The 24,992-nt window shown below is 41.5% G+C and overlaps 2 protein-coding genes across 2 annotated transcripts in view; one reads left to right on the plus strand and one right to left on the minus strand.

The window, feature by feature from the left end:
* LOC306928416 (kelch-like protein 23) overlaps positions 1-24,992 on the plus strand; it is a 375,750-nt gene that overhangs the window by 304,513 nt on the left and 46,245 nt on the right. The gene's annotated exons all lie outside the window — the stretch shown is intronic.
* Positions 6,303-23,908, minus strand: LOC306927788 (uncharacterized protein). Its single transcript, XM_079507639.1, has 11 exons — positions 23,841-23,908; positions 21,744-21,889; positions 21,264-21,331; positions 18,294-18,422; positions 14,964-15,068; positions 14,678-14,745; positions 12,290-12,435; positions 11,233-11,300; positions 9,016-9,144; positions 7,232-7,336; positions 6,303-6,528 (listed from the first exon to the last, which is right to left on the minus strand). Exons 1-11 carry the CDS (start codon positions 23,874-23,876, stop codon positions 6,434-6,436), a joined length of 1,095 nt encoding a protein of 364 aa, XP_079363765.1. The 5' UTR covers positions 23,877-23,908; the 3' UTR covers positions 6,303-6,433.

Genomic DNA, 24,992 nt, shown 5'->3' on the forward strand with positions numbered 1-24,992 from the left:
ATGCATCCAACACTTCCGCGTTCAGCTCAAGGACTATCTAAAGAGGACCAATAGTGTCGCGACTGCAGCCAGACGCTTCTCAAGAGGACCGGAAGCGAAGACCGTATGGTCATAGGCGGCGGGTGGATTTTACCTTTGGGTAGGCTAGAATTGCGTGGGGGGGGGGGGGGGGGGGGGGGGACTCTCGTGGCCGAGCGAAGCGAGGCCGCACAAATTTATTTATTTATTTATTTCCCCCAGATGGTCTAAAAATGAGTTACTTTGACCAATTTATTACCAATCTCGTACACCATATTGCTCACGAAAGCAACACCCTTGACCCAACTATAGACACTGCATCTAGCTTTTAATTAAAGTTCCCCGGGCATTGTTTTGGGATATTTTGGCCGATATGGGTCTTTTTCTCAAGTCTGGAGTCAGTGTGGAGATTACCCGGCGGTGTTGCTGCCCCTCCTGGCTCATGGCTCTTCACAGACGGCACAGAGACAGCAGCCACTCCGCTGAACGTGTCAGTCTTGCTGCAGTGGTGTGAACTGTGAACCGTGCGGTCACTGGTGGTGCTGCTGACTGCTGACAGCCGAGCCGACTCACAGCTTCTTCCTAGTTCTGAATGACTACCAAGTAGCCAATCATATGACCCGATCAGCGATCACCAGGGGGCAGCGACAACACACACACACACACACACACACAATAGCCTTCTATATAATGCTGCGCACATATATTATATATATTTAAAAAATACCCAGCAACCGCCTATGATAGTGAAGTCACCTTGGCTCGCGCTTAGCGTCCCTGATCGTTCAGGGACAACAGGGGGCTGTAATATAATATTGCGCGCTGATTGCGCATATAGATTTTGAAAAATACCCAGCATAATTTTTGGGAAGGCTAAGCCTTCCCTAGCCTTACACACCCGCCACCTATGCGTATGGTGGACTCCATGTTGCTCCCTGACAACTTCCTGGTCTCAACTGCGCATGTTTCTTTCCTTCCAGGGAGCAACATGGAGTCCACCATACGGTCTTCGCCTCCCGTCCTCTTTAGATCCTCTTTAGTCCTTGGTTCAGCTTGGGCTGACGCTGCACTTCCGGTCGCCAGCCGACTCATTGATTTAGTGGGCGTACGGTCGTGCAATTGTAGGAAACAAAAACGTTCTTTATAAACCAACACTATTTCATTTGATTATTTGATGTTGTGGTTTTGCATAGTTTGTATTATTTGTGTGGCGACGTTGACATGATGACATGAGTTTAAAATGTCTTAAAATCGCCCTTGAAAAACGGCAGCTCTTCCAGTTGTTACACAGCTGCCTCCCACTCACCCACTCCCACTCACCCACTCCCACTCACCCACTCACTCCCACTCACTCACTCCCACTCACCCACTCTCACTCACTCACTCACTCACTCACTCACTCACTCACTCACTCACTCACTCACTCACTCACTCACTCACTCACCCACTCCCACTCACCCACTCCCACTCACTCACTCACTCACTCACTCACTCACTCACTCACTCTCACTCTTTTCTCTTCGCAGATGATAGTATAATACTGGGACAGAGGCTACGCTCACTGCTCATGCACTGACTGTATCTCTCCTACGCATGAGAAATACATATTACATATCTCTCTCTCTCTCCCTCTCTTTCTCACACGCGCGCACAATATCTGCATCATATAGCTACCTCTCTCTTTCTCTCACTCACACACAAAAGCACAGAAACGCACACGCTCTGGTGTAAAACGTGCACGGTGCAAACGCAGTTATAGTTGGCACGTGATGATGGAAGGCAGTTTTTTAAATCATGATGTACGCGGGCCAACCAAAATACATGGGTCTAAAATATCAGAAACACGGAACAAATCCTACAACTGTTTGCACTTGAAATCTTTCACCTGCCAGGATTGGGCAACATTGGACGTTCAAAGGTGGTTTTGGAGTTGTTTCTCTGAGCGGCCTGGTCTGGTCGTCAGAGAAAACTGTTTGATTGACTGAATATACTTTGTTAAGTTTGAGAACAGTAGCCTACAGCAGTATACAGGCATTGTACTCAATTCATCAAAATGCATAGAATACACTACTTTACATAACAACAACCCTGATATTGATCTGTGTACAGAGAAGGGGAAACGTGGGGGGTGGGGGTTACGGGAGGCCACCAGGGTAGCGTACAACTTCTCATCCTCAAAAGTGTACTGTGAATATACTGTAGATGCAGACCATGATGCAGGCAATCGGGGAATTAGGCTCCTAACCTAACTTGAGCTCCCCAGAAAAGCAGAACTACCGTGGCTACTGTACTGTACTGTACCTTACCTTAGTTAACCTGTGCCTTGAATTCCTTCAGCCAGGCAGCTAGCTGTTTATTTGCTATGGTTATATCATCGACCCCTCCGCTCAAGGCCAACAGAGAGCCTAATGCACACATTGGGAGTGAGAGGATCATTCTTGGTTTCTGATTAGTGCGACTACTGGGAAGTGCATAATTGCACAATACTCACATACCGGTACGCAGCAGTCCAGTTTGATGTCAAATCCCATATTTGGACATCAATAAGATGCTTTGGGAATTCATATAAGCAATACAATATACATTATACACAGTCAAAAACGGGACGACAAGGGACCTGGATATTGGAAAAACGTATCCGAAAACAGGTTGAGGAACACTATAGTTCCACACTCACTGCAGAGGGCCACTATATATAGTTCCACAAGTTCCACTCTCACTCCAGAGGGCCATTATAGTTCCACACTCACTCCAGAGGGCCACTATAGTTCCACACTCACTCCAGAGGGCCACTATAGTTCCACACTCACTCCAGAGGGCCACTAGTTCCACACTCACTCCAGAGGGCCATATAGTTCCACACTCACTCACTGCAGAGGGCCATATAGTTCCACACTCACTCACTGCAGAGGGCCATATAGTTCCACACTCACTCACTGCAGAGGGCCATATAGTTCCACACTCACTCACTCCAGAGGGCCACATTGCATATTCCTGTCATAGCAAAAATACCTGATCTACAAGCTCAAAACGCGTGGCGGTGCGACGTGTTTTGAGGCAATGCGTTTGCTGTCATGTCTTTCCACCCATGGACACGTCTCTCTGCCCTTAGCAACTGCTTGACAACGGTTCCCTGTGGTTTCCATGGACACGTCTCTCTGCCCTTAGCAACTGCTTGACAACGGTTCCCTGTGGTTTCCATGGACACGTCTCTCTGCCCTTAGCAACTGCTTGACAACGGTTCCCTGTGGTTTCCATGGACACGTCTCTCTGCCCTTAGCAACTGCTTGACAACGGTTCCCTGTGGTTTCCATGGACACGTCTCTCTGCCCTTAGCAACTGCTTGACAACGGTTCCCTGTGGTTTCCTGTTTCTCACTCTCAGCTTCGAGACTCGAGTCAGCCTCTTTCGCAATACCAACGTCCTCCTCTCACTGACATGATGTCACCAAGGGGTAGTATAGCGGCCTTTTAACCCTTTGAGTATACAATTCTATAGGCCTTATTTCTGAAGAGGCCTTTCTGGTACAGATCTGTTCTTCAGAACGACTCATACAAACTTTGCAGGCTTGTTGACAGTTGAGAGAAAACAGCGCAAATGTGCCGGATGGATTTTCCCTTTCCTTTCTGAACAACATGCAAAGAACGAGGAAATATAGGTCTTAAATGTAACAAAGTAATGCCGTTTTTTTAAATACAAAAACAGTTTAGCAAATGTGTAAATGTGCTAACATCGTCATGAGGCATTGTATCAACAGACATCAGTAGGGAATCTAGGGATGTTATATTCTTCTCTCCAGGGGATATCATTGCTAGCAGGTTCAATAGGCCTATCTCACAGCCCACTTTCCACGCCCACTTCCGGTAAATAGTGGTGTCTTTAACATGAGCATTTACACGTTTTTTTCTCTGGAGAATCTAAGTACATTTTCTAATGTAAAAATGTGACAGACCAATATTATTATGAAGCAAACAAGATGGTAAATCAGGTCGAACAGATAGAACAAACCTTACCTTGAGACTTCTTAAATTACCTCGGTTAACATGTAGTGTCTATGGAGTGACGTCACGCAATCACCACTAACCCCGAAAGGGGGCGTATTTAGGGGGGCGGGGAAATTCTGTGAGATAGGCTTATTTGCTGACTGACTGACAAGGCAGCTCAGACTTCAACACTTCTTTATACTTCAACACTTTTTGACCATTGACAATTAGGCTATCCTACAAGCCAATGGGGAGACGATTAAGTTGACGATGAATTGTCCTACAAATAATTGCAATTAACGATTTAATTGTGTTTTGGCGTTGCACATTGGAACATAATGAATACAATTTACATTTCAGATTGCCTTGTATAGGCTTCATAATCAAGAATTGCACATGGGCACATGTGACAAATGCTGTAACTTAAATGATAAATATACAAATACATTTCTGACATATTTAATCATTATTTTAATAGCTTACAATGCGTTGTAGATCCAGAAATGCTTTTTCAGCAGGTGCATGTGTTTCGTCCGACGCACTATGGCCTGCAGTCGATTCAGTCAAATCTGATTCAAATCTGATTCATTTCTCAAATCTGATCTTTTGGCCCGACCATTCACACTGCCGTTTGCAAGTGACCAGATCTGATCTGCGTGTTCAGACTGGCAGCCAAAACAGCCAAATCAGTTCTGTGCCACATCCAGATTGGAATCTGTCTGATTTGTTTAAATAAGGCTAAATGCAGACGGGTCACATGCAAGTCACATGGAATCTGATTTAGATCGGGTCGTTGCATTCAGACTGAGACAGATCGCCTCAAATCAGATTTGAATCAGATTTGAAACCACCTCTGAATGTGGCTCAAGTCACATTGGAAAAAATCTGATTCCACGTGACTTGTAGAATTATATGACCTGTCTGCATTTAGACTAATTTAAACAAAACGGATTTCAGTCTTGATGTGACACAGATCTGATTCAGGCTAGATTTGACTGAGGCATTAGTCCGACACCCTACCCAAAACCCTAACCTAACCCTAAACCTCACAGGGAAGCCCCCATGACAGAGTTTTAACTGGCAACGCATGCCGGGAGCCACGGGTGAGTCTTAACCAGCCACGCATGTGTCGGACTAAGGCCTGTCGGACTGTGAGTACGTCGGACACGCTATGTGGGTTATTTTCGATTCAGATCTGAATTTTAATGCGCACATTAATCAAGCTACCAAGACAGCTTTCTTTCATCTTCGAAACATCGCACGTATAAGAGCATATTTATCTATAGATGATGCTAAAACATTGGACCATGCTTTTGTTTTTTCGCGTCTCGATTACTGTAATTCCCTCCTCTCGGGCCTGCCAAAGAAGTCAACAGACAGAATCCAACTTGTTCAAAATGCGGCTGCTAGGGTTTTAACCAAAACTAAGATGAGAGATCATATTACTCCAGTTTTACACTCACTACATTGGCTCCCGGTGGTTTTTAGGATTGATTTTAAAATTCTTTTACTTGTTTATAAATCCCTAAACGGTCTTGCACCCTCATACCTCCGCGAATGCCTACCCAGATACGTTCCTAACCGCCCCCTCAGGTCCTCCACTGCTGGCCTGCTTGAAGTGCCTGAAAGAATGTCTACAAAAAAGTATGGTGAGGCAGCCTTCTGCTTCTATGGGCCTACAGCCTGGAATCGACTTCCATTTCAACTTAGACACGCACCCTCTGTAGACATTTTTAAAGCTCAACTCAAGACTCACCTTTTTACTCTTGCTTTTAATTGAGTTTTAGTTTTAGTTTTAGTTGAGTTCTCTATTCTGACCTTTTGCGGTGTGCTTTGTTTCTCGTCCATCTATGTTTTTATGCTTTTTTTGTTGTTTGCTCTTTACCATTGTTTTATACGTCTAACTGCTTGCCTGTGTTTTATTGCTATTTTTATGTACTGCCCTGTGAAGCACTTTGAGTTGCATTTATGTATGAAAGGTGCTATACAAATAAAGTTTATTATTATTATTATTATTATGTATGTACTGTAGGTACTGTGGCCCGTTTCAACCCTCTCCCCGCTCATCACGTGGCCCAGAAATGCTGTTTCAAAATGGTGCATTTATATAGCGCCTTCATCCAAGGCACTTTACATAGATTGTGCATTGTGCACCCTCACACACACATTCACACACCGATGGCGGCGGCCAGTGATGTGGTCGAGGGCATCATCGGTGCAGAGCATTGGGTATACCGATTAAATGCTGGCCGGTATTGGGTGCACTTCTCCAGTAGACACGACAACCATTTTATAGGAACAACTTCACTTTATTAACGTCAGCTTAGCAACACAGCAACAACAAGACAGACATGGGGAAGAACACAGCCTGCCCTTTACAGAAACACTGCACATGCCTGCCCAACAACATAACCCCAAAGCATTCCCATACTTCAATTACACACAGTCTTAGTGTCCCACCTGGACAGTACAACATTGCTCTCTGGTTTCTCCACAGCAGCTTCCACGTTGTGTTCAGGGCAAAACTCTGCAGGGAGAGAGATGAGCACATGCTTATGACGAGATAGACACATGCATAATGTGGAGAGGGAGACATGAATATGAGCGTTTCGAAGTTCGGTACTCAGCCCCGTCCGAGTTGTAACCCGATATGGACAGAATGGTAAATAAGGTCAAACCCGAAATAACCCAGCCTCAGTGAAATAGCACTTCCGTACTAGTGAAAGCCATGCCTCCGTCGCGGTCAAAACAGTAGTCGTGTACGGATTTCGGGGTTTCTAGGCATGTATTTATGTATTTCTGTGAGATCGGGTTGAGTTACTATATAGCCACAAGCACTCTTCATCTGATCAATAACCCACACTCTTAACCTTCACTTGAAAAAAGAAGACATGGCTAAAATAGCAGATCTATGAGCTCACAATGCATCACATCGTGACCCATTATGAGCTTGTAGATCGGTTATACTGCTACTTTTACTAATGATGAAGTAGCAGGGCAGTGGTTTTCAACCAGTGGTCCTTGAGGGGGTTTCAAGGTGGCCCCCAGCTAAATGACCAAGAGTTGGTAACCAAATGGACCCTGATAGATCTCTAAATATCAAGAGGTACATTATTGTTAAAGGAGCATTCAGTGATTTGGGTGATTTGGCTCAAATGCCCACTAAATAACGGGCCTTTTAAAGGGTTGAAAACCACTGAAGTAGGACATTAATAAAACTGTTAAAACACCTTGTCTGTGGTCATAGTGGAAGTCTGGCGGCAGAGAGAAGTTCATACACCTGGCCTGCTGATGAAACACTTCCAGGTCAGATTGATTCAGGCTCCGCCCCCTCGCTGAAAAAACACACACACACACACACACACACACACACACTCGAATCACCTCTATGTGGTACACACAAACACAAAAAAATAAAGAAAAAAATAAAAACGTATTTGAATTATAACATGGTGGGCACGTTTGGAAATACCGCAACGGAGCGCACTCGCCTATTAGTTTGCATTGCACAGTGCGCTCAGTGCGCTATTTCCGAACGAGCCCGGTATGTGAAATCATGTCAATCAAATCAAAGCATGTTTGATTTTGTTTTTAAAACCCTACTGTGGTTGTTGTTAAGAAAAACAGACTAAAGAACTCATTTGTACATCAGTCTGTCTTGCTTCTTAACCAAAATCGCTAAACCAGTGGATATGTTCTCGTTCCTGATGTACCTCGATGTCTTGTCTGTTTCTTGAACGGTGACGTCATGGACGCAAAGCAAATTTCTGTGTCAGCTGACAATAAAGTTGTATCGTATCGTATCGTTACTATGACCAGTTAAACTCCTGGGTAACCAGAAGAGTGGGCCAGTATGCTGTGGAACATGGTAAGAAAGCAGGTGAAGTATAGTGAACATGCTCGAACATGTGGAACATGGTAAGAAAGCAGGTGAAGTAGTGAACATGCTTGAACATGTGGAACATGGTAAGAAAGCAGGTGAAGTATAGTGAACATGCTTGAACATGTGGAACATGGTAAGAAAGCAGGTGAAGTAGTGAACATGCTTGAACATTTGGAACATGGTAAGAAAGCAGGTGAAGTAGTGAACATGCTTGAACATGTGGAACATGGTAAGAAAGCAGGTGAAGTAGTGAACATGCTTGAACATTTGACATTTAAGGCCTAATTTAAACTATTACTAATTACTAATTTAAACTAACACGTGTGGATGTCATTGTGGCATAAACAACAAGTTGAAGGCTACATTTAGCCGTTTCAAATCATGCATGCTTTACATTATTTCATACGATTTTCCAAGGTATCGTTTTTATTAACTTTTTCATGTTTTGGAAACAATTGCCAATTTCAAACTGCAAAACATATTACATAATACATGCGTGATGTATGGCTGTGAAGCATTGCATTTCCTTGTGATTATGGTATGAATAGGACTTGTTACAACCATGTTACAGTAAGTGTAATGCAGTAATGCAGAGGTGGCTCTCCGCAGACTACTTCAGACTACAACACTGGGTCCTACGTACAGTACTAACAGTCCGACATGTGTGGCCGGTTAAGACTCACCCGTGGCTTCCGTTTGCGGTTAGGGTTAGGTTAGGGTTAGGTTAGGTTAGGATAATGTTACGGGGGTTAAGGATATGGGCAAGGATTCAATTACATGCTGTGCTTTACCAGTTAACTTACACTATACGTGGCACGTAACAGATAACTAAAATAAATGGTAAATGGTGCATTTATATAGCGCCTTTATCCAAGGCACTTTACATAGATGTATTACATGCATTACATTCACATTCATACACCGATGGCGGCGGAAACCATGCAAGGCACCAACCAGCACATCAGGAGCAATTAGGGGTTCAGCCGAGTCTTGCTCAAGGACGCTTCGACACTAACTCTGGGGGAGCCCGGGTTCGAACTGGCAACCTTGCGGTTTCCATCCAGCCACTCTACCTCTGAGTCTGAGCCACCGCCCTCCCCCCCCGATAACTAGCTGCATACCTGTACTTACCTAAGATATACAGAGAGTGATGAACGGGGGGGTTGTCTGACTTGTCACATCGTTTGGCCGTGGTGATGTTAACAACCAAACAGTCATCACAAGTAGCCAGCAAGTTGAACTTGCTCTCAATGATATCACCTGGAGAGGAGAATAACATCCATTTTACTGATGTCACGTGTTGATGTGTTACATCATGATGATGTCATATGTTGATGTGCAGTGTTGGTTGTTGGGTAACGTTTTTTTCCTTTTTTTTAAGTAACTCGTTACTGTTACTTTTGCGTTGCCGGCGATTACAACCCCTGTGATTACAACCCCTGTGATTACAACCCCTGTGATTACAACCCCTGTGAATACAACCCCTATGATTACAACCCCTGTGATTACAACCCCTGTGATTACAACCCCTGTGATTACAACCCCTGTATTACAACCCCTGTGATTACAACCCCTGTGATTACAACCCCTGTGATTACAACCCCTGTATTACAACCCCTGTGATTACAACCCCTGTGATTACAACCCCTGTGATTACAACCCCTGTATTACAACCCCTGTGATTACAACCCCTGTGATTACAACCCCTGTGATTACAACCCCTGTGCTTACAACCCCTGTGATTACAACCCCTGTGATTACAACCCCTGTGATTACAACCCCTGTGATTACAACCCCTGTGATTACAACCCCTGTGCGAGGAATGAGGTGCGACGAAACCAAACCAGTATATAGTACCGTCAGACGTGTGACACTGTCACGCCAAATGTGGTGACGTATTGAATAGAATTATTATGTAACAAGTAAGACGCGCAAACGCGGGAAGCGAACGCAGCTCGTAAATTAAAGTTAAATTAAGTTAAGTTATTTTTTTAGTGTGTATGTGTGCGTGCATGTGTGTTTTTTTTGTTTTGTTTTTACGTTTTCTTTAAGTTTTTTTTAAAGTTTCTTTTAAAGTTTTTTAAGTTAAATGTGTGTGTGTGTGTGTGTGTGTGTGTGTGTGTGTGTGTGTGTGTGTGTTTTGTGTGTGATACAGCTGCGGGCCGGTGGTGTTACAGCGTGACACACACACACAGACAGACAGACACACAGACAGACAGACAGTTTAGGCCAGCTTCTATAGTTAGTGCTCACTGCGTTCGCAATCAACACACACACACACACACACACACACACACGCACACACACGCTGTTGGCAAGGCATCGGTCACCGATGTTTGTGTCATATCCGTGCAACTCTCCGCTGACAGAGACGAGCTCATTCATTCATCAGGAAACGGTGCAATATTGCGTCGGATGGATTTTCCTTTAACTTTGTGGCAACAGGTGGAACAGGGAAATGCAGAGCTTAAATGCCACTACGTAATGCCATTGTTTTGACAAAAGTATCTAAGTAACCGATTGCTCTAATCCAAAACGTAATGCATTACACGCTACTCGAAGACTAATCTGATTACAGTAGCAGTTAATAATACAGTGTAATTATTTGGGAGCATCATTAATAATGTTACATAATGATGTCAGGAGACTGCATGAGCTCTCTGCTCACTGAAACGTCACATTGAAACCAGAGGTGACTAAAACGAAGACAAAAGATGTTCGTCGACTACCTTTTTCCACTGACAAGCTTGGTAATGTGACACTTTTGCAATTACTGGGGGGTGAGAGAAATAAAGAAGTGAACTAAAGTATTAAGTAATTAGTTACTTTTGGCAGGGAGTAATATGTAAAGTAATAGTTACTTTAAAAGTAACTAGCAATAGGCAATATATTTGTCAGGATCTGCTTTCCATGTGCTGTTTTTGTTGTTCTTGAATCTTATTTTGAAGTAATGCTATGGGTTTCCTGGATCTTGAAGTGAAGTGTTTCCTCTCTTTCATTGTATTTGTGACCTGCCTTATCTCGCCTTCCCTGATTTTTGGTTCTTTGTTTCACCTGTGTCTTGTTTTCCCCAGCCAATCCATGTGTTGATCGATTTGAGTTCACCTGCAAATCCTGTTAATCTTGTGCCTATTTAAGCCCTGTGTTTGGTTGTGTTCTCTGTTGGATTATTGTATTGTAACCTGAGTTCCAAATCTGTTTATGTTTGCTAGTGTTGCGCTCCTGCAAACCTTTGTTAAATAAAACTACCATTTAAGATTCCCAACGTCCTTGCATTTTTGGGTCCTATACTTGAAAACCATTCTGACAATATTACCAACACTTAGTAACTTTTCCAACAATGCTTACCTCTGACGTCCATGGTGATGTTAGAGATGATTGTTACATTGAACAGATCTACAGTACAGGCTCCGTTCCTTTAGACGAGGACACACAGTGACACACTTTGTTTAATATTAACACTATAGGGAGGAACCCATAATATATCAGCCACATATCGGTGTCGGCCAATATTTGCCATTATTGGTCAATATCGGTATTGGCAAATACATGGACATTATCTGGTTCAGACCGTACGACATGTGGGCACGTCATAACTAATCCAACCGACGGGGTGCTAGGATGTGTGTTCAATGATATCAAACGATTTTCGTTCTTTTCTCTCTTTTTTTTAGGTGGCCTCCAAAGTCACCACTCTTAGTTCATCTGTGGTCCCGTTCACTTCCCTGTTTACCGCTGCAGAAAGAATCCCTCGTATCTCCTGATCTAAGGAGCTCTCCGTGGTTTTGATCAGATGGATATACTACGCTCTTCATTTCTGACTTCTGACCTGCCTCTCGTTCAAAATATGAACGCGAGGGATCATCGAGCGATTTTATTGAAACGAGAGCAAGGTAAGCAAGCAAAAATATGTCTCCATTTTTTTTCCGGAACGGAAGCGGGGGAGGGCCTTACAGAGTAAAAGCGGCCATATCTTCCCGGCACCCCAAGCTTCTATTTTGAAAGAATCCCGGCGTTGATTGTGTTAACCGATGGCAGTAACTGAAAACTATCTGTTGTTGATAAGCGTACATTTTGTGTTGGCTATGTTATCTTTATCTTCCGCCTACCAAGCTGTAGATTCTGAACATTTATTTATTGTATTGAAGATGTTTGTTTCTCTGGCACAAAAGGGGGAAAAAAAAACAACAAAGCGAAATAAACATATATCGGTATCAGTATCGGCTAGATTGTTATTTTAAACATCGGTATAGGCCAAATTTCCACATCGGCACATCCCGCACACGCGCACACGCGCGCACACGCACACGAACACGAACACGAACACACACACACACACACACACACACACACACACACACACGCACACGCACACGCACACGCACACGCACACACACACACTCACATGCGTTCGTGTGCCACCATGGTGAGCGTTCTGTTGTCCTCAGCAGAAGGCGTGAAGTCAATCCATGAAGACTGAGTCCCGTTCAGAATATATATAAAGTCATTATGGTCTGAAAAGCCTTCAATTAAGTTCCAGCGACCTGAAAACTATAGCAGAGGGATAGACAAACACAGATGAACCCATTGTGACCTATAAGACCAGATTCTACAAAATGCAGGGCTCACCAACATGTCCGTACACGGACAAAGACTTGGTCGTGTCCGTGGCAAATGTTTAGAGTTTCTGTTTTACACACTGTTATAATGTACCTATTTTTATCATAACACCCACTTTACTGAATGTCAGGTCTCCAGGTTTTCTCCAGAATTATTTATTGTGACACTATGGTGCATTAGAAGTCCACTAGGACTAGTGGTTCTCAAATTGTTTTATTTGCAAGGACCCCTGAAACTCTGAGAGTGTTCAAATGGAACCAAACGGACCCTTATGGACCCGTAAGGGTCCGTTTGGTTCCATTTGAACACTCTCAGAGTTACAGACCTGTTATTCAGGGCTATCTATATTTATGTGTTTCTGGTATTATTATTATTGTCCACTCATTTTGTATGTCCGTGGCAATACAATTATGTTGACAAAAATGTCCACCACAAGCCAACATGGCGATGACCCCTGACAAAATGTATTTTTTTTCTTCTGAAAAACCCTATGTTTTCTATGTCAGTGGTGCTCAAACTATTCCATGTCAAGGACTCCCAAAAGTATATGCAATTGGCTGCCGACCCCCATCTTTAAAGGTGTTGTTTCAGGGACACCACATAAGCAAATATATGAGTTACAAACATTTGGCGTGAAATAATATATAGTCAAAGATGTGCACACATTTGCACGATTTTTCTAAAATAGCAGATCTACACGCTCGTAGCTCGTATATACTGCTATTTCTCAATGTCTAAAAGTTTAAAATAGTGGTTAAAAGCTAAAGTGACAAACAGACAGTGGTGGAAAGTGACTAAGTACATTTACTCAAGTGTACTTAATTTCGAGGTTCTTTTATTTTACGCGAGTGCTTCATTTTTCAATACTTACTTTAGATACTCAACCGTATCTCTGGGACAAATGTACTTTTTACTCCACTGCAATTATTTGTCATCTTTAGTTACTTTAGGTTAGATTTAGGTTATTAATATTATACATCAAGTCACATTTTATACTTAAGATTATTTCAAGCCAATCTAGAAGCTCACAATACGTGTTTTCAGCTCTGCTAACACTTGTTTGTACATTATTTTGTACTGTAAGTATACTTGTATGCCAATACTTGTACTTTTACTCAAGAAGATTTTTTGAATACAGGCCTTTTACTTGTAATAGAGTATTAAACAAAGATGTGGTATTGCTACTTTCACATCTTTTCAAAAAAAGATTAAGTACGTCTTCCAGCACTGATTAACAGAGACATTCAACATGGTTACACAAATAAAACCTGACATGCAGGCAGGCAGGCAGGCAGACAGACAGACAGACAGACAGACAGACAGACAGACAGACAGACAGACAGACAGACAGACAGACAGACAGACAGACAGACCTCACAACAATGGTGTATTTTTGAGTGGTGTAAACCACTCCTACAACTGGCTTTGTTAGTTTATGTGTCTGTCCGTACCAAAATAAATGAGCATGGTTGCTATGGTCACCCAGTTCACACGGGTGTGATTTCAGCTTTGTTAGTTTACGTGTCTGTTCGTACCAAAAAATGAGCATGGTTGCTATGGTCACTCAGTTCACACGGGTGTGATTTCATTACGTCAGACATTACGTCAGACCACAGTTGATCAGTCTATATAAGACCTTACACCACTCAGTTCACACGGGTGTGATTTTTAAGATTTATTTGAAGATCCTGAGGATCTTAAAGCCCAATTAAACCACACCAAAGGGTCAGGTTGGGACAAAACTGTTTTTAATGTAAACCACAGCAATGCAACTTATTGAGTTGCAATGAGTTGCATTGGTGTGGTCTACCTTAAAAAACGTTTTGTCCCAAACCTGACCCTTTGGTGTGGTTTGGGCTTAAGACGTGTAAACTCATTGTAATCTTTCAAATCGTTTCAGAAAACCCATCTCTTATGTTAAGTCATTTTAGTATTCTCCTCGCCAGCATTGGATTGGACTTTGGACGGATGGATTTTATCTGGGTTTATTTTATATCTGTTTCTGTAGTTATATTATTTTATGTCATATCATTGCATTCACTGATCTTATGTTGTAGCTTTGTCTCTTGTGGTTATCATGCTGCTCTTTATCTGTAAAGCACTTTGTAATTATTTTAGGAAAAGCACTATACGAAGCAAATCATAATCATTGTCATTATCATTTGAACTGGACCTTGGCAGTGTTGTCCAGACTCAGCGCTGTGATCATGCTCTGGCAGTCCTGTGGTGTTGATGCTGGTGCTGATGATGAAAAAAATCTACTTTTGATCAACGTTTGCCAAAAGCATGGAATTGTAGACAAAATCTTATCCAATGAAAAACAGTTCTACATTACTTTTGGGTGTGAGAGGCTAAATCTCATCACATGGTGGTCCGTGGCTCAAATGCCCACTAAATAACGGGCCTTGAAAAGGGTTGAAAACCACTGAAGTAGGACATTAATAAAACTGTTAAAACACCTTGTCTGTGGTCATAGTGGAAGTCTGGCAGCAGAGAGAAGTTCATACACCTGGCCTGCTGATGAAACACTTCCAGGTCAGATTGATTCAGGCTCCGCCCCCTCGCTGAAAACACACACACACACACACACACACACACACACACACACACACACACACACACACACACACACACACACACACACACACACACACACACACACACACACACACACACACACACACACACACACACACACACTCGGGTCATCCTATCATGTTATTATCATCATGCATCGCATTACATGCTCAGCCAATCGAATCACCACTATGTGGTACACACAAACAGACAAAACTGACCAATCAAAATCAAATCATCACAAATGTGGTAGGCCTACACACAAACACAAACACAAAAGAAAGAAAGAAAAAAAAACGTATTTGAATTATAACATGTTATGTGAAATCATGTCAATCAAATCAAAGCATGTTTGATTTTGTTTTTAAAACCCTACAGTGGTTGTTGTTACTAGTATGACTAGTTAAATTCCTGGGTAACCAGAAGAGTGGGAACGCACCCGAGAAGCCTGTATGCTGTGGAACATGGTAAGAAAGCAGGTGAAGTAGTGAACATGCTTGAACATTTGGAACATGGTAAGAAAGCAGGTGAAGTAGTGAACATGCTTGAACATTTGGAACATGGTAAGAAAGCAGGTGAAGTAGTGAACATGCTTGAACATGTGGAACATGGTAAGAAAGCAGGTGAAGTAGTGAACATGCTTGAACATTTGGAACATGGTAAGAAAGCAGGTGAAGTAGTGAACATGCTTGAACATGTGGAACATGGTAAGAAAGCAGGTGAAGTAGTGAACATGCTTGAACATTTGGAACATGGTAAGAAAGCAGGTGAAGTAGTGAACATGCTTGAACATGTGGAACATGGTAAGAAAGCAGGTGAAGTAGTGAACATGCTTGAACATTTGGAACATGGTAAGAAAGCAGGTGAAGTAGTGAACATGCTTGAACATGTGGAACATGGTAAGAAAGCAGGTGAAGTAGTGAACATGCTTGAACATTTGGAACATGGTAAGAAAGCAGGTGAAGTAGTGAACATGCTTGAACATGTGGAACATGGTAAGAAAGCAGGTGAAGTAGTGAACATGCTTGAACATGTGGAACATGGTAAGAAAGCAGGTGAAGTAGTGAACATGCTTGAACATGTGGAACATGGTAAGAAAGCAGGTGAAGTAGTGAACATGCTTGAACATGTGGAACATGGTAAGAAAGCAGGTGAAGTAGTGAACATGCTTGAATATTTGGAACATGGTAAGAAAGCAGGTGAAGTAGTGAACATGCTTGAACATGTGGAACATGGTAAGAAAGCAGGTGAAGTAGTGAACATGCTTGAACATGTGGAACATGGTAAGAAAGCAGGTGAAGTAGTGAACATGCTTGAACATGTGGAACATGGTAAGAAAGCAGGTGAAGTAGTGAACATGCTTGAACATTTGGAACATGGTAAGAAAGCAGGTGAAGTAGTGAACATGCTTGAACATTTGGAACATGGTAAGAAAGCAGGTGAAGTAGTGAACATGCTTGAACATTTGGAACATGGTAAGAAAGCAGGTGAAGTAGTGAACATGCTTGAACATGTGGAACATGGTAAGAAAGCAGGTGAAGTAGTGAACATGCTTGAACATTTGGAACATGGTAAGAAAGCAGGTGAAGTAGTGAACATGCTTGAACATGTGGAACATGGTAAGAAAGCAGGTGAAGTAGTGAACATGCTTGAACATGTGGAACATGGTAAGAAAGCAGGTGAAGTAGTGAACATGCTTGAACATGTGGAACATGGTAAGAAAGCAGGTGAAGTAGTGAACATGCTTGAACATGTGGAACATGGTAAGAAAGCAGGTGAAGTAGTGAACATGCTTGAATATTTGGAACATGGTAAGAAAGCAGGTGAAGTAGTGAACATGCTTGAACATGTGGAACATGGTAAGAAAGCAGGTGAAGTAGTGAACATGCTTGAACATGTGGAACATGGTAAGAAAGCAGGTGAAGTAGTGAACATGCTTGAACATGTGGAACATGGTAAGAAAGCAGGTGAAGTAGTGAACATGCTTGAACATTTGGAACATGGTAAGAAAGCAGGTGAAGTAGTGAACATGCTTGAACATGTGGAACATGGTAAGAAAGCAGGTGAAGTAGTGAACATGCTTGAACATTTGGAACATGGTAAGAAAGCAGGTGAAGTAGTGAACATGCTTGAACATTTGACATTTAAGGCCTAATTTAAAGTACCTAACACGTGTGTATGTCATTGTGGCATAAACAACAAGTTGAAGGCTACATTTAGCCGTTTCAAATCATGCATGTTTTAGTTTACATTATTTCATACGATTTTCCAAGGTATCGTTTTTATTAGGTTTTTCATGTTTTGGAAACAATTGCCAATTTCAAACTGCAAAACATATTACATAATACATGCGTGATGTATGGCTGTGAAGCATTGCATTTCCTTGTGATTATGGTATGAATAGGACTTGTTACAACCATGTTACAGTAAGTGTAATGCAGTAATGCAGAGGTGGCTCTCCGCAGACTACTTCAGACTACAACACTGGGTCCTACGTACAGTACTAACAGTCCGACATGTGTGGCCGGTTAAGACTCACCCGTGGCTTCCGTTTGCGGTTAGGGTTAGGTTAGGGTTAGGTTAGGGTTAGGTTAGGGTTAGGGTTAGGGTTAGGTTAGGGTTTGGGTACGTAGGGTGTCGGACTATTGTGCGTCGCACTGTTAGTACGTTGGGATATGCACCCCAGTCAAATGAAGCAGAGACAACTCTGGATTGGAAGTTGTGAAAAAAAAAGGAAAACAAAGTAGCTAAAGAAAAATAGCCCATGGCTTTTCAACAACAAGCTATAACGTCATAGATGCTTAAGTCATAGGAGAAATTATAAGGATAATGTTACGTGCCCGGGGGTTAAGGATATGGGCAAGGATTCAATTACATGCTGTGCTTTACCAGTTAACTTACACTACGTGGCACGTAACAGATAACTAAAATAAATGGTAAATGGTGCATTTATATAGCGCCTTTATCCAAGGCGCTTTACATAGATTTGCATTACATTCAGCCATTCACACACACATTCATACACCGATGGTGGCGGAAACCATGCAAGGCACCAACCAGCACATCAGGAGCAATTGGGGGTTCAGCCGAGTCTTACTCAAGGACACTTCGACACTAACTCTGGGGAAGCCCGGGTTCGAACTGGCAACCTTGCGGTTCCAGCCACTCTACCCCTGAGCCACGCCGATAACTAGCTCCATACCTGTACTTACCTAAGATATACAGAGAGTGATGAACGGGGGGGTTGTCTGACTTGTCACATCGTTTGGCCGTGGTGATGTTAACAACCAAACAGTCATCACAAGTAGACAGCAAGTTGAACTTGCTCTCAATGATATCACCTGGAGAGGAGAATAACATCCATTTTACTGATGTCACGTGTTGATGTGTTACATCATGATGATGTCATATGTTGATGTGCCGTGTTGGGTGTTGGGTAACGTTTTATTTTATTTTTTTAAGGCGAGACATGGTAGGTGAAATCATGATTTTGCTATTTTGCTTCCTAAACATGTTTTCTTTCAAACTAAAGCAAAATAAACATTCAAAACACAGATTTAGATGTTTATTTTAGTAGTTTATTTTAGCCAATGACAGCTCGTTTTGCTGGGTGAAAATCCACCCTCTCAATTTTCATGATTGGTTGTTGGTACAAAGGAAGTGACCATATTTGGATCAAACCACAGTCAGCTCGAGGTCCAGACCTTTCCAATGATATATGGCATTATATGTTGTTGCCAAGGTTTGGATGAGATATTTTGTCTCAAAATAGTGGCTTCAAATAAAACGTTTTGGAATTTTACAATACAATTCTTTAAAGGCTGTTTACTAAAAATGAGTTTTCCTCATACCTGGGACAAAGAATCTCCACTTCAGTTGCACTCACATACACCAAACTTTCCAGAATTATTCATAACTATATTCTGCAGATATTTACAGATGGGTTTGTTGATATATCATTCACAGCCTGATTTACATCACATTTTATACCTAAAAACATGCCGAAAATTGGGTTTTGTATGCCTGTTGACACTATTTTCTGATTTGTGGAGTGATCAAATCCCTTCTGTAATTTTCTTTGTCTCTAATATGTCAACAAAATGAAACAATCATTTTGAACCTGGCTTTAACGGATCTTCAAATTTATCGTCCCGAAATGTATGCAAATTAGCGCATATAATGCCTAATTTGCATATCTAAACATATAATTTCAGAAAACTTGTAATACTAAAATCTTAGTTTTAATATAAGTAATCAACTGGAGAAGTTTCATTGTGATAGCTATTAGTTAAACTTTTTTTTCCCTATTCATCTACCATGTCTCGCCTTAAAGGGATAGTTCAGATTTTTTTAACTTAAGTTGTATGAAATACTTGCCATTAATATAGTGGTTGCAACTGTATTAATTGTTTGCCCGAGTCCCATGGTGGGAGTTCTGCTCTGGTTTTGGTCAATATTAAGTAGTTCCGGTCATTTTGTGGGGGGCACTGGGGCCACGCAGTAAAAGTAAATTAATCCACAAAACGAACGTAATTTGTATTGTTGACCTATTTCTAAAATATTAGCGCGACTTTCCTTCAACTTTGACCCCTCTATCACATGGAACTATTTTTTGGGCGTAGTGATATGGACACAAAAAACATAGTTCTGTGTGATAGAGGGGTAAAAAAATTACGAAAGTTGCACTAATATTTTAGAAATAGGTCAACAATACAAATTACGTTAGTTTTGTGGATTAATTTACTTTTACTGCGTGGCCCCCAGTGCCCCCCACAAAATGACCGGAACTACTTGATATTTCACCAAAACCAGAGCAGAACTCCCACCATGGGACTCGGGCAATCAATTAATACAGTTGCAACCACTATATTAATGGCAAGTATTTCATACAACTTAAGTTCAAAAAATCTGAACTATCCCTTTAAGTAACTCGTTACTGTTACTTTGGCGTTGCCGACGATTACAACCCCTGTGCGAGGAATGAGGTGCGACGAAACCAAACCAGTATATAGTACCCTCAGACGTGTGACACTGTCACGCCTAATGTGGTGACGTATTGAATAGAATTATTATGTAATCTTTGGTTTGGTATGACCCGGCCAGGGATCGATCCTCGACCTCCCAGTTCCAGGGCAGACATTCTAGCTACAGGGCCGCTGAGCTTGGTAATGTGACACTTTTGCAATTACTGGGGGGCGAGAGAGAAAAGTGAATAATATATATTCAAAGTATTAAGTAATTAGTTACTTTTGGCGGGGACTAATATGTAAAGTAATAATGTTACTTTAAAAAAGTAACTAGTAATTGTTGTAAACTAAATACTGGACCCTCATCTGGTTCTGACAGACAGGTAGTGTGTGCAAGCTGGGTGGTGTGTGACAATCCTGTTGAAGTATTACTTTGGTAGGGCGACGGCGGGTACCCGGGAGAACAAATCAACGAGACACGAGACAGTATCACGCTAAGGTTCACAAAGTTTATTACACAAACAGGAAACATATATAGTGCTGGATCATAATGACGTAACAATAAGATATGAGACAGAAGAACGTGCCTACTGCAGCAAGGCTGACCTTGCTGTCGCCTAGATGTCTCTCGTAGCCTATCTATAAAGCATGCTACAGTACCGGCAGTACACAATACATATCAAGTACACTGTATCTCAAGTTCAAGTACATAGACTAAGATGTACTGTGCATGGGCTAATATCACAACAGTAATAGGTAATTTATTTGTCAGGATCTGCTTTCCATGTGCTGTTTTTATTGTTCTTGAATCTTATTTTGAAGTAATGCTATGGGGTTATATTCCTGGAGTGTTTCCTCTCTTTCATTGTATTTGTGACCTGCCTTATCTCGCCTTCCCTGATTTTTGTTTCTTTGTTTCACCTGTGTCTTGTTTTCCCCAGCCAATCCATGTGTTGATCGATTTGAGTTCACCTGCAAATCCTGTTAATCTTGTGCCTATTTAAGCCCTGTGTTTGGTTGTGTTCTCTGTTGGATTATTGTATTGTAACCTGAGTTCCAAGTCTGTTTATGTTTGCTAGTGTTGCGCTCCTGCAAACCTTTGTTAAATAAAACTACCATTTAAGATTCCCAACGTCCTTGCATTTTTGGGTCCTATACTTGAAAACCATTCTGACAATATTACCGACACTTAGTAACTTTTCCAACAATGCTTACCTCTGACGTCCATGGTGATGTTAGAGATGATTGTCACATTGAACAGATCTACGGTACAGGCTCCGTTCCTTTAGACGAGGACACACAGTGACACACTTTGTTATTAACACTATAGGGAGGAACCCATATATCGGCCACATATCGGTGTCGGACGATATTTGCCATTATTGGTCAATATCGGTATTGGCAAATAAAACGGACATTTAACCGATGGCAGTAACTGAAAACTATCTGTTGTTGATAAGCGTACATTTTGCATTGGCTATGTTATCTTCCGCCTACCAAGCTGTAGATTCTGAACATTTATTTATTGTATTGAAGATGTTTGTTTCTCTGGCACAAAAGGGGGAAATAAAAACAACAAAGCGAAATAAACATATATCGGTATCAGTATCGGCTAGATTGTTATTTTAAACATCGGTATAGGCCAATAATTTCCACATCGGCACATCCCGCACACACACACACACACACACTCACATGCGTTCGTGTGCCACCATGGTGATCGTTCTGTTGTCCTCAGCAGAAGGCGTGAAGTCAATCCATGAAGACTGAGTCCCGTTCAGAAGATATATAAAGTCATTATGGTCTGAAAAGCCTTCAATTAAGTTCCAGCGACCTGAAAACTATAGCAGAGGGATAGACAAACACAGATGAACCCATTGTGACCTATAAGACCAGATTCTACAAAATGCAGGGCTCACCAACATGTCCGTACACGGACAAATGTGACCGTGGCAAAGACTTGGTCGTGTCCGTGGCAAATGTTTAGAGTTTCTGTTTTACACACTGTTATAATGTACCTATTTTTATCATAACACCCACTTTACTGAATGTCAGGTCTCCAGGTTTTCTCCAGAATTATTTATTGTGACACTATGGCACATTAGAATTGTTTTATTTGCAAGGACCCCTGTGTTCAAATGGAACCAAATGTGGTTCCATTTGAACACTGTCAGAGTTACATACCTGTTATTCAGGGCTTTCTATATTTATGTGTTTCTGGTATTATTATTATTATTATTGTCCACTCATTTTGTATGTCCGTGGCAATAAAATTATGTTGACAAAAATGTCTACCACAAGCCAACATGGAGATGACAAGGACCCCCAAAATGATATGCAATTGGCTGCCGACCCCCATCTTTAAATTTGTTGTTTCAGGGACACCAAAGATATGAGTTACAAACATTTGCCGTGAAATAATATATATTCAAAGATGTGCACACATTTGCAAGGTTTTTCTAAAATAGCAGATCTACAAGCTCGCAGCTCGTATATACTGCTATTTCTCAATGTCTAAAAGTTTAAAATAGTGGTTAAAAGCTAAGGTGACACAGTCACAGGTCTTAATGGGTTAACAGACGGATGATGATGGAAAGTGACTAAGTGCATTTACTGTACTTAATTTCGAGGTTCTTTTGTTTTACGCGAGTGCTTCATTTTTCAATACTTACTTTAGATACTCAACCGTATCTCTGGGACAAATATAGTTTTTACTCCACTGCAATTATCTTTAGTTACTTTAGGTTAGATTTAGGTTATTAATATTATAATATAATACATCAAGTCACATTTTATACTTAAGGTTATTTCAAGCCAATCTAGAAGCTCACAATACTGCTATTTCGAACACTTTTTTGTACATTTTTACTGTAAGTATACTTTCATGCCAATAATTTTGTACTTTTACTCAAGAAGACTTTTTGAATACAGGCCTTTTACTTGTAATAGAGTATTAAACAAAGATGTGGTATTGCTACTTTCACATCTTTTCAAAAACAACAAGTACGTCTTCCAGCACTGATTAACAGAGACATTCAACATGGTTACAGTTACACAAATAAAACCTGACAGGCAGGCAGGCAGGACAAGACAAGACAAGACAAGACAAGACAAGACAAGACAAGACAAGACAGACAGACAGACAGACAGACAGACAGACAGACAGACAGACAGACAGACAGACAGACAGACAGACAGACAGACAGACAGACAGACAGACAGACAGACAGACAGACAGACAGACAGACAGACAGACAGACAGACAGACCTCACAACAATGGTGTACTTTTTATTATTTATTTATTTGAAGATCCTGAGGATCTTAAAGCCCAATTAAACCACACCAAAGGGTCAGGTTGGGACAAAACTGTTTTTAATGTAAACCACAGCAATGCAACTCATTGAGTTGCAAAGAGTTGCATTGGTGTGGTCTACCTTAAAAAACGTTTTGGACTCCCAACCCGACCCTTTGGTGTGATTTTGGGCTTAAGACGTGTAAACTCAGTGTAATCTTTCAAATTGCTTCAGAAAACCCACCTTTATGTTAAGTCATTTTAGTATTCTCCTCGCCAGTATTGGATTGGACTTTGGACGGATGGATTTTATCTGGGTTTATTTTATATATCTGTTTCTGTAGTTTTATTATTTCATGTTTGTTGTTTATGTTTTATTGTAGCTTTGTCTCTTGTGGTTACCATGCTGCTCTTTATCTGTAAAGCACTTTGTCATTATTTTAGGAAAAGCACTATACGTAACAAATCATAATCATTGTCATTATCATTTGAACTGGACCTTGGCAGTGTTGTCCAGACTCAGCGCTGTGATCATGCTCTGGCAGTCCTGTGGTGTTGATGATGATGGTGCTGCCTTACCAAGACGCAAACCCACCGCCAAAACAAACACGCTGCGCCACACACCAAACATGGCTGACCCCCCAGATCAGGCTTCTTCACAAAGGTTTACTGGAGAATATGCTCCAAAAAGTAGCCACCTGGAATGAAAAAAGTTTGGAGAAAAAAAGGCAGGCAGGACGGAAAGCTTTGGCTATATTATCTAGCATCCATCCAGTCAAATGATCTTTGGAAAGTGGACTGAAGCCAGTGGTATATATAAAGACACTAAGCGTGGAGTGGTCAGCTGTTTCACAAACTCGAAACTGTGATTCCCCAAACATTAAAGCTGTTTGCATTTGAACTCTTTCCCCTGCCAGGATTGGACAACATTGGGCGTTCAAAGGTTCTGTTGTCACAAACTTACTTTGCTGACCGGTGCCAATAATAAAAAATAAATAATGTACTATGGCAAAAATAGCATAGTCGATCTACAACTAAGCCCAGAGCATTCCCCGACAGTGTGTAGAATGCAGAGTTGCCTGCGACAAGAGAGCGAGGAGGGGGCATGTTAGAGTTGCCCTGAAACACAGAACATATTACTTTTAACTGCAAATTCAACCGGTTTTGCTCTGTATCTGCAATTTCATTGTTACTACTTTTGACCTTGTTTACCAGACAGATAAAATGTTTATGGCATAACAGCATGGCGACAATCTTGTCCAGATTATTATACAACTAGAAAAAGTGCCCTTCTGGGCACAGGTCTCCACCAGGAGGATAGGACTGTGTGAGATGTTTGGCAAAATGTTTAGGATTAATATAAACATGTTTTTGAGGCATTTTGTTCCAAAAATGTGTTTTGCAAAAATCAACCTGTTGGTGGCGCTATAACAGGCCAATGTGAAAAGGGTGGGATATATTCCTCAGCCTAGTAAGAAAATGTGTGAAAGATTTCACGTAAATTGCATGCTGCGTTCATGATTTGAGGCTTTTGTTCAAAACGGGGCAATCTTGCAAACTGTGAAAGCTAATTATAGCCAATTAGGATGGAATATGAAATATCGGACAGATCCGACTTGAGCACATGACCATAGAGATACTGTGTAACGAT

The sequence above is a fragment of the Electrona antarctica genome (genome assembly GCF_951216825.1).
Source record: "Electrona antarctica genome assembly, chromosome: 8".
In the NCBI taxonomy this organism is placed as follows: domain Eukaryota; kingdom Metazoa; phylum Chordata; class Actinopteri; order Myctophiformes; family Myctophidae; genus Electrona; species Electrona antarctica.